This window comes from Humulus lupulus, chromosome 9, assembly GCF_963169125.1.
Source record: "Humulus lupulus chromosome 9, drHumLupu1.1, whole genome shotgun sequence".
NCBI lineage: Eukaryota > Viridiplantae > Streptophyta > Magnoliopsida > Rosales > Cannabaceae > Humulus > Humulus lupulus.
In genome coordinates this window covers 21,959,351-21,970,767 of record NC_084801.1, presented here as the reverse complement: position 1 = coordinate 21,970,767, position 11,417 = coordinate 21,959,351, and the positions used below count along the sequence as shown (strand labels likewise).

Below are 11,417 nucleotides of genomic sequence, written 5' to 3'. Positions count from 1 at the left end.
CTTTTTTTCTTCTTTTTTTTTTTTCTATTGTGCTAAAATATAATATTACCACGTAAATTTGACACTGGAGATGCTCTTATAATAGAAGGTTTCATCTGATTTAGCTTCAAGGCAATTAATGACATTGTTTGTATAGTATCTGGTTTCAAACTATTGAGTATTGATCCTTCGAGTCACTATGTGCTATATAGCCATATATCACAACATTAATCACAGAGCAATGCCCAGAGAAATATGACTAACAATTAGCCGACTACGCACCAAATGCCGCAAAATTTCTGATTCTTTACATTAACTTTGAATAAATATTAAAAACAATGCTATTTAGGAGGTGAAATAGCTGCAGGCATTCTTTCTTCTTGTATATTATTCACAATTTCTAAAACTACACACCACCGAACAGCTGTACTCGCATCTCGGGGAACAGCATCTCGGGGAACAGTTGTACTCGCATAAAACCAGTGCGATTGCCGGTCTACAGCATAAAATTTAGTGGCGTATTCCCAAGCATTCTGGTCTTCAGAAAGGCTTGGTTTCATGTGTCAAACCATGCAGTTGAAAGTTGGCCAAAATTTGTCTGGCAATTAAATGGAGTGATCCTATAATCCACCTTTGTGCTTAACAATTCATGCCATTCTAGCAAGCTCCAACTTTCCTTCCAGGGTTTCGTCCCTTCCTTTCTTTATCTCAGGGCTCTAAGTCAGGCAAGACTATTGTTTGATTTTTGTTTTCCCTAGAATAGCCTCTGAGATTGAAGAAATTTTATCTTCATCTTTCTTTGCAGATGAAAGAGCCATACTCCGGTCTTTCATGGCTTCCTTCTCTAGTTTCTTTTTCTCAGCATCAGCCAGCTTTTCATTCTCATCTCGTGACTTATTGAACATTTTCACAAAGACCGCCAAGATTTGTGTCACTGCAAGCCAGATGTAAATAAATAATATGCTTTGATCAAATGACTTGATAAGTCTATTAAAGACAGTTTACCAAATGTTCCACAAAGGAAAATTGCTTCTATTTCTAAAACAAAAATCCAACCCCGTCTCTGACAGAGCTTAGCAGATAATATGTCGAAAGGGTAATTAGTAATTACTGAGAAAATAAACTAGATGGCAGAGAGAAAAGTGCATAATATCATAACAGGATAGCTCGAGGTGCAGAATGACAAGGAACTATAAACTGTATTAATCTATCTCACTGTGTGCTATTTCCTCTGCCTGCACGAGAAGAATATTCCGTACCTTGTTCAAAAGGACACCGAGCTGGATCCTCTCCAAAGTATTGGGACAACGAATCTGCATTTCTTCCCTATATGGCAACGAGAAAATACTATGAAGCAGCAATAAGTTGTGCATTTAAAAAAAGACAAACAAAAAATGGTGCAACAGACTTACCACTTCAGAGTATAAGGATATTAGCGACCGTACTTCAGCTTCCGCAGTATCAAGAAAACTCTTTAGAACCTAAAGAAGAAAATTTCTGTTATTAACCTTAAATGGTAACAAATACTCGTATTGAACACCTACACATTGTAAGATATCATTGGCAACCATAAGACATAAGGCATCTTTCTTTCATCCTTGCAATTATTTTTAATGTTGTTTCCTTCCATCATATTCATTTTTATGACTGGCACTATTACTCGGTAGGACTAAAATGGTATAACCTTCTCTCACAGTGCTAGTATTCCCCTCATAGTAGGATGCTAAGCCACTGCTTTTCAATTAAGAGAAAATCAACCACTCCTTGTTCAATTCACAACAAATAATCCAAAATTACAAATGTGTTCAGGTATATAAATCAAGAATCATGATACAGAGTTTCATTGATGCCAACAAACTAGAGTAAATGAATTACTATTAAGTAAAGCGTTGTGCCCAAGTGGGAAGTAGGTAAGATAAAGATGATGCATAACATTCTTAGAAGTAGTTTAATGATAAAATCTGCTCTTACTGCACCATATGAACTAAGTGAACTTTACAAGAACAGATAAGGTAATGTCTACAGACAGGTTCCAAATTTACTATTTGTACTTCTAATGTCAGAATGTAACTGAAGACATAAATATTCACTACACCAGAATACAATCAAGTCAACAGACAAAGTAAACATCATTCAAAATCCTATCAGTAACAATTGACTATTATAATTAGTATATCTCAATAAAAGCAAAATGGAAAGGCAAATTCTAATTAAGAATCCTCACCTTCTGGAAACCCAGAGAGATTGAACCGTCATTTTCTGAAGCAGCAAGTTCTAGCTCAACCTTTTCAAGACCTTTGCTCACAGCTTGCATTTCTTCAGCCAAAGCTTTCAATTGAATCTAGTAATTTGATGTAAAAGTTAAACAGAGGGAGCAAGTTGTGAACTTGAAAGTTAATTCAGATCATCTATTTACAAGTCTCAATATCAGGATCCAATACAACAAAAATAATCAGCATACCTTAGAGGCACCTTCTAAATGAATAAGATCCTTATCAAAATCCAGCAACTCTGGCATTTTCTCAGCAAGGAGCTGCTCAATACAAGAATATTCCAAGACATTACTTGAATATCACACAGAAATACCAAATAATGCAGAAAAAAAATATACAGAAGAAAAGTCTGAAAAAGACATCAGTAACAACAAAAGTAAACACCTGTAAAAGGTGCTCTCCAAACATATGGGAAAGACATCAAAGAAAATAGAAAATAATATAGGAACTGCATAAAGCTTTAACAATGAAGCAATACTTAAGATAGAAGATTAAAAATAATGCATTGAAGTCCAATTGCTCTACCTTGCACAAATAATGCATTAAAGTCATTTTGTTATTTCTTGCTCGAGTATCCGACAATTTCAGAAGGCTATCCAATTTGAACCCTATGGCAGATCCTGGAATATGAAAAGTGAGGAAAAGAAAAATTAAGACTGTCAAGTAGCAACAAGAATAAGAAAGAAATAAAAAAAAAGCAAGATACCTCGTGCAGTGCCTTGATTCAGAGCATTTCCCAAAGTTAGAATTGTCTGCATTATCTGACGCAATTTCCCTGATTCCTTCACCTGCAAATAAATGAGACATTTTGATTCAACCCAGAATCACATTTATAAATACTATCTTGATTAAAAAAAATCTCATCAGTACCTCTCTAGTAGCATTGTTAATTGTATTCAGATGATTTCTTAAATCATTCACCTGAACAATGCCAAGCAACAGCGAATATTAATAAAAATTGCAAGCACAAGCACAATCACATAAATAAAAATGAAATTACATTAGAAACACCTGACTGGAAAATGTGATTTTGAAAGCAAACACCCTCAACTTGGATTCAACTCGTGGAACCTTCATCAGTTCCATGAAAAACTGACATAACATACATTGTTAGCAAAGAATCAATTTATTGTATGAGCTTGAATTCAAAATTATACAGATGATATCTAAAAAAAAAATATAACCTGTTCACACCTCCCAAGCTTTTCTTTTTCACCTGCATAATTCTGATATAAGAAAGAAATTAGCAGAAACCAAATTGCAGAGAACTTACTTTTACCACATTCTACTTCTTGATTTAGTGTATACAGAGTTATCAATTATGGAAATGGCTGATAGCAAAACAAGGCAACTCCTTTGGATCGAAAGAAATAAAAGAAATTTTGATGATTTGGAGGATAATGGGGAAAGATTGTGGGAAAAGATTAAACACTTTCCAGCATTGTCGCCATACAAGGTAAAAGAGCTTAAAGGGGTGTCCTTATCTGATTTAATTAGAGATTGGCACTATGTTATGCAAACTCTAACTTTCCCTGTAAAAAGTGTTCACACTCAACACCCTCCAGTACTATTTTTAAACAATACAACACAAGATCTGATGTTTTGTTTCAAAAAAATAATAATAAACCAAGAAATTGCATCTGTAAGTTGGCAAAATATTCATTAAATGCTCATCAAAAAGAGAATTTATTTTTCTTTTTTATACCACTGGTATTTGACTTTAAGGACCTTTCTTTACATTGGTACTCAGTGAGCCAATTTAATATAAGGCATTACACTCTAGAGCTATTGAACCTTTGCTTTTCTTACTTGTTTAAATGAAAGAACATTAATTCAGACCTCAAATTGGAGCCAAGCACCTTCAAAAATCATATGTACTATACAGTATCTGGTCTATTCACACTCATTTGCTTTCTATGCATGTATGTATCTTCAGTCTATTAAGTAATTTTTTTTATTTTGTCCATCGTAAAAACTATTTCCTTGACAATGCTTAAATAAAAAACACTTCTTTTCTCCTTTTCCTTAAAGCAATCCTCTTTGTCTAAATAGTAACTTTAACTTCTTTTTCTTTGGACATAAAGAATGGCTTCACACCTAAGAGACACGCTAATGTGCTTGGAATCCAATCTGAGAGGCTCTAATACAAAGCAAACTAAAAGAATTATTTTGATGTTATTCTTGACACATTACAGGCACAGAAGAGACTTTTCCCAAGCAATTTGTGTATTCAGGTGTTTGCTTCTGGTGAAATTATTAACCTGTTTATTGAGCTTGAAAGATATATACTGCAATTCTTGCATTATTTTGACGGGTGAAGTTCAGACTTTCCGAAAAAAGAAAAAAGAAATGAAAGAAAGAAAGAAGATTTTTTATAGTTTCAAAAAGTTACATAGTTATTGAGAGAGCATATCATACGTAAAGCAGAAAACTACAGCTATTATCCACTTTCATACATGCTTGAGATGGTAACAACAAAAAGAAAAAGGCTTACCTTAAGAATTTCCATTTCTTCCTTTGCTGGACAAAATTTAATGAGATTCTCAACCTGATCAATGTCCAGCGTAGAAGAATCCAAAGCCAGAACAGCATTCTAGAAACATAAAGTAATAGTTACATGCCATTCTTTTAATAGCACTAATGAGCCCTAAACACAACCACCAAATTATCAAGGACAATCCTTCTCACGAGTAGGAGAGTTAGCACTAGTTTCCACACCAAAAAAGTTTCTCCAACAATGCTGAAGCTACTCAAAACATCAGGTAGTATTTTGTTGAACAAATGAAATAGTAAGGATAAGGATACTGAAAAAAGTAACAAGGAAAAAAAAAACTATTTGTGTTGGGAGAATATCAGATTTGTTTGAATTTAATTTAGTCAAAACTATTATAGATGTAGGTTTTTATTCAGTATTGATTTTACATTTATAGTTTTGTTGTAATTTTGGAATGGAATGAATAAACACCATTTGACCAAACTATCCATATCCGTTGTATAAAAGCATATAAACCTTTTCTGATTGAAAAAAAAAAACGTTTTTGGAGGAGCCATATAAAATTCTGATTTTTTTTAATATTAAGATTTTATAAATAATGGTGCATAGTAACATAGGGCGGAATGTTTGGAGGACATCTATGTGTATAAAAACAGTATGCCACAAAAGGAATATCCATTTAATTTTGGAAAGCCTATTCCATCAATTGGTGAAACAACAATTACCACAAATAGACATTCCTCCATTAGAAAAGCAAACCGGACAAGTAACGGGGGATTCTTTAGGAATGACCATTCAACTCTCATTCCCATTACCCCAAACCAAACACTATTTAAGCATATCTTCTTATAACAGGCACCTCATTCTGAATATAGCTTCTGCACAACGCACAAAGACGTCCATAGGAGTAGTGTAAATCATCAACATTTGACTAGTTTGTGGAATTTCTATCCCATATTTGAGCCATGACCCATGCATAAGTTAAATTTCTAAACTAAAAGAAGAAAACTGGAAACAGTGGCACAAATAAATAATGAGGGAAAAAAAACTTACAATCATTTCTGGCAAAGGTATTTTAATCTTTGATAGCATAATTTCACAGTTATATGCTCTGCGCAAGTCAACCTGACATATAAACAACACGACAAGCTTGAGTATAGATACATGATGTCTTTAGATTAGACACAAGGAAGCCAAACTAAGAAGAGGGGAGGGGGAGGATTCATCTAAGAATGGTTTTTAAAAAAGTAAATATTCTTAATAAATGGAAGAAAAAAAAATAATGCAATCTTGATATTATAAAGCAACAAGTCAAAAACTATGAAAAGAAATATTTCAATCAGTATGAAGTGCTTTCAAATTCACTCCAACTTCCACGTTCCAAAGAAATTTCCAATGAAAAATCCTAATCATATATGATTATAAATCTTTTGGTAGTGACACCGAATCCTAATCACAATTGCTATATTAGAATGGATATCAAATTAATAATATAAGAACTTAACAGACATCCACAAAAGAAAACTAGAAGGAAAAAAATTAATTTAATTTGTTTTCAATATAGTCAACTCAAAGCTATACAACCTGTATAATTGTATTAAGCTGCCGTGTTTTTATAAGATTGATAGTTTTATTTGTATATTAATATAAAAAGATGATGAGACATCATCATGAATCCACTAAATTTGAAACGGGGTATTTTCTATTCATATCACAATAGAAAACAAGTATAAGAAGAAACTTTGGAAGACTACAGAAGAGAAAACAAATGTCTACAACTCCAAGCTATAAAGTATTGTGTAGGAAGCAATTTCAACAGATAAAACTAGATCCCTTCTGCATTGAAAGAATAACAGCTCACCAATTGCACTTTTTCTGGCTTGTTTATGTTAGGACCACGACGAACTCCACCCTTGTTACCAGCTCCATCTGTAGCAGATGCAGCTGAGAATAGACTTTCAAGTTCCGATATATCTATTTCAGGAGCCCTGCAAAGCTTGTCGTGTGAGAAGGCAACATCAAAAGTGAATAACAAACAGACAAAAACACAGGCTAAATGACATAACATTCAGAAACAGGACATCAGGGGGAAAAATTTGTTTGGAGACTTGCAAAATGGTTTCAAAATGATAAAAGTTAACGAGTATCACAGCCAAGCAATCTTGTGAAAGGGATGGGATGCATATGTTTGATTAAAGAAACTTTTTGATGCAAATGAAATTTGTTTTTCAATTTTATGTGTATAAAAAAATTCACCTTGACTGATTGTCTTGTTTATGAGAATCAGCCCATAAACTCCCTTGCATTGCCCGAGTAACTTTCACCCAATGTAGAGGCTTTAAAGAAGCTTTTTTGGGGGCATTAATGGCAACACTTGCACCCCGACTTCTTCCTTGAATTGTTGACCCAGAAGAGACTTTTCCTTTTAAAGGTGGTGGTGGTGGTGCACTTGATTGTTTTGCCCCTGGCAGTGGGGGTGGAGATGGTGCAACACCATGAGTTGGCGGTGGAGGAGCATTAGGGAGTTTTGGTGCAGGAGGTGGAGGTGGAGGAGTAGATCTTGCAGGTCCTGAAGGAGGTGGAGGGGGAGGCCGTGGAGTAGATCTTGCAGGACCTAAAGGAGGTGGAGGTGGAGGTGGTGGCCTACTATTACCAGCAAATGATGGATGTGGAGGTGGTGGGGGTGGGGGTGCTTTAATAGTATTACCAGCAAATGGAGGGGGTGGGGGTGGAGGGGGTAATGGTGCTTTAATAGTATTACCAGCAAATGGAGGGGTTGGGGGTGGGGGTGGAGGGGGTAATGGTGCTTTATTAGTATTACCAACAGATGGAAGAGGAGGTGGTGGTGGTGGTCTAGTAGCATTTCCATTAGACAACAATGGTATAGGTGGAGGTGGAGGTGGAGGTGGAGCTAGTTTGTTAGTAGTATTACTATTAGATGGTGGGGGCGGGGGCGGGGGTGGGGCTCTAGTATTGCTAGTAGGAGGGGGAGGTGGAGGCGGAGGCGGAGGCAGTGGTGGTGACCTAGTATTACTTCCAGATGGAGGCGGCGGTGGAGGTGGTGGAGATGAATTTAAACTAATGGTGGATGAAGGCACAAATGATGGTGGCGGTGGTGGTGGTGGCGGTGATAACAAGATAGGTTTGGACAAATTAAAAAGAGGAGGTGGAGGAGGCGGTGGAGGAGGAGTTGGACCTCTGTTAGTATCAAAAAAGGTTGTAGTATATTCCTTATTAAAGGCTGGTGGTGGTGATGGTGGCGGTGACGGCGACGGTGGTCTTGTTATTGATGTTGACGTCGGAGATAATGGTTGTTGTTGAGGATGTGAGTGAGAGGGAAAGGGTGATTGAGGAAGTGTTGCAGTAGTTAAAAGACGTGGAGATCCTTCTCTTGGAAATGATGATTGACTAGATTCAACCAACACTTGATCAAGTGATTCGAAAGCAAGATTGACATCCTTTCCACCTTCATTTTCAAAAGATGAGGGAAATGAATCAACTGCATCAAGTATCAATGGCTTTGCGGAATCCATTGAAGTCTTTGAAACAATATCAAAAGCTTCATCAGTACTATCAGCAGTACTAGATGCATTGTTTTCTTCTTCTGAGTCACCCGGCGAAGAGTAAAAACTTGTCTTATTTTGAAACCTTGAAAAGTCTTTCGCATCACTCATGATTGAGAGTTGTTTAAGTAACCATAGTGCAGCATCATCATTGCTATCAACCCAATCAACACCGTTGAATAGTTCTTGAACCCTTGAAAAAGCTTCGATGGGTAAGCCACCTTTTTCCTCACCATTTAAAATTGTCGTTGGAGCCCTAGGTGGAGAGATGCTTTCAACATCCCCAAACAATACCTGATCAAATTAATTATGTAATCAAATGGACTGCTGGTACTTAAATCTACAAAATATAAGTTAAATAATCAGGCCAATTTATGCATCTCCATCATTAAGTATAAAACTCTGATGGCTTGAAGAATTCAAGCATGCCTTGATTTAATCAATATACTTTATCTTATTCCATGCAGATTTCAAGCATGTGCATGAATACTTAATTACCTCTGCCCGAAATCCTTTTGGATAACGCTCTTTTGAATCCCAAAGGATGTCCAAGTTATCAGAATTTAACATTAATATGTTGGAACGAATGAATGCTGTATTGAACATTATACGAAACATCATAACTTCTCTTTCAGAATCCAGGTCTAAATGGACGCACTCCATTACAACATCTCCTTGAACCAAGCACTGAATGTCAATTTTGATCACATCACAGTCTACCTGAACAGAGAGAAAAGAATTCAAAACTGGAGCAATATAGTGAACGTTGGAAAAAAGCAGAGAATGTGAAGCAACAAAGGTAAATAAAACATAACAATAGAACCCTCACCTGACAGTAGTGTCGCAGAGTCTTCTTTTTGGACATAGAGAATAACATTTGGGTAGTAACCGCACCCTTACTTAAAAGACTCCTACCAAAAATGCGAATAATTGGTCTACAACCATTTTGAGAATCAAAGCCTGGTATAGCTCGAAGAATGACACAGTCTAAAGACAAAGCTCGCTCAGGAGGTGGCCACTCTGGAGTTATATTTCTTCTCGTCACATACTGAAGATAACGAAGTTGAGATGGCAATGGGTTTAAAGGTGATAGCAGTTGCAAGAAACCTTTGGGAGCTTCTCGATGAACAATTTGAAGAGTCTTCCGTTCACCACTGTGAATCTTTTTGAAAATCAGAAAACTAGCTAAGAGAAATGCCAAGAGTGGCCAACCCCCTCTCTCACAGTGTACAAGAATAATATTCTGCTCATTCCCAAGTGACAGCCAGTTGTCACAAACACGAAGAAAATGTTGAATCAAAGACAATGGGAGGAGGGGGCAACCCTCATATTGCCGAGGATAGTCCATAACGGTAACATCGTATTCACAGAGTGTTTCAGCAAATTGGCTTCGCTTTTCACCATCACGAAAATTGAATGCAAGGAAAGATGAGTCAGGAAATTCTTCATGTAACTCGGTAATGACTTCGTGCAAGTATATTTGGTACAATTCTTCAGTCAAGACTTCCGTAGAAAAACACGAATCAAAAACTGCATAAATCATAAAATAAAAACACATAAATGGGAATTAATAGCACCCATAGCCAAATAGAAATATCAATCTAAGAACAATAACTTCACATTAAAGAGTAAATGATACCATATACTCGGTCAATAAATTCCAGCAACCCATCCGGGGGTCTCTTGTAAAAGAATCTACTAAGAAGAGTCATTTCCTCAAATAGATAGCATATGGGGTTTCACCAATAAGCTAGCTAGGACCTGAAACGGGTAAGAATCCAACTGTTAAATCACGCTTTACCTTTCAGTGTTACTATTATCTACATGTGCATGTCTATGTCCCTCCAACCAAACACCAACATTTCCAATACGCTAAAATTTTCTATAAAGAAGAGAAATTTTAGCTCCATGAATACTGAGAAATGGAATATTAATAGATGAGAAATTTATAAAAAAGAAGTAAATAAATAAATTAGGCTCCGCATAGCAGGAAAATATAACAATTGCAAAGTAAGTGCCCCTAAGGGACTCGAACTTTAAACCTTGTGGCTATGCCCGTCTTTGCTGAGAGAAACTTCTTTTGAGTTATTCCTCTTGGATAAATGAAATCTCAAAATAAACAATGAAGAAAAAAAAAATTCACGGGAATTCCAATCTTTCCTCCCTAACCATAACTGTTTAATTTTTTTCAATAATTATATTTTTCCCATCCCTAATTACATTAAATTTATTCAAATGGAAAGAAGAAATCAACTCCGTTACTATCAATCACAACAAAATTGTTAAAGAAAGGGATATTGAAACAAACTGGTAAGCTACCTATATTCTCAATTTCACCTCTTACGTGTATTAAACGCAATAAAACCAAACCTGAAAACCCTGCAAAATTTGAAACGCAAGGGCAAGACCAAAATTTCACTAAAGACGAAGCTTTACAGCAATTTTCACACAAAGGATCCAAATTCCAACAAAAACATTACTTCAAACCATAAAATTAATAAGAACAAAGCCGTAGTAGATACCGGAATGTAGCTTAAAATGATGGGATCGGTTCGAACCATAAAAAGCTCCGGTCAGCTTCGGTGCAGTGCAGTCCAAGATGTCCGGCGACGAAAGAGAAGAATTAAGAGAAAATCCAGAAAAGGGTGAGAGAGAAGAAGAAAATGGCGTCGGAAGTGTGGAGAGGAGGGAAAAAGTATGAGAAGAAGAGGGAGAAGGAGGAGTGAGGGGAGGCAATGTGTATTGTTTTGTGAGATTTGAAACTATCAAAGCTTGTCTCTTTGAATCTTCTTTGAATTGAAATTAAATAAATTAAATTAAATAAAAAAATAATAATAATAATAAAAAATGGGAATTTGAAAAACGAAAAGCTCCAAAGATTTTGTGATCGTTGGTTGTGTTGTGTCTTAATATGTGAACATGTCACCACCGCGCCTCACAGTCTTAAATTTTTTTTTATTGTTGGATAATGCTTTTTTGTACAATACTAAGTATATTTTGTCATTATGTACTAAAATCCTCTTTTTACATTCTTTCTAAATAAAAAAAATCACTTTTTGTCGAAATAAACTAATTATTTTAATTACAAATACACCTTAACTTTAAAAT

The 11,417-nt window shown here is 35.7% G+C and overlaps 1 protein-coding gene across 1 annotated transcript; it reads right to left on the bottom strand.

Moving 5' to 3' along the window:
• Positions 1-221: 221 nt before the first annotated feature.
• On the bottom strand, positions 222-11,127 carry LOC133801552 (formin-like protein 14). Its single transcript, XM_062239796.1, has 18 exons — positions 10,832-11,127; positions 9,949-10,070; positions 9,139-9,839; positions 8,808-9,029; positions 7,003-8,603; positions 6,608-6,734; positions 5,800-5,871; positions 4,747-4,845; positions 3,437-3,478; positions 3,264-3,344; positions 3,123-3,173; positions 2,959-3,040; positions 2,778-2,872; positions 2,441-2,512; positions 2,204-2,320; positions 1,392-1,460; positions 1,239-1,305; positions 222-913 (listed from the first exon to the last, which is right to left on the bottom strand). The coding sequence occupies exons 2-18, from the start codon at positions 10,019-10,021 to the stop codon at positions 711-713; spliced, it is 3,774 nt and encodes a 1,257-aa protein (XP_062095780.1). The 5' UTR covers positions 10,022-10,070; positions 10,832-11,127; the 3' UTR covers positions 222-710.
• Positions 11,128-11,417: the final 290 nt, after the last annotated feature.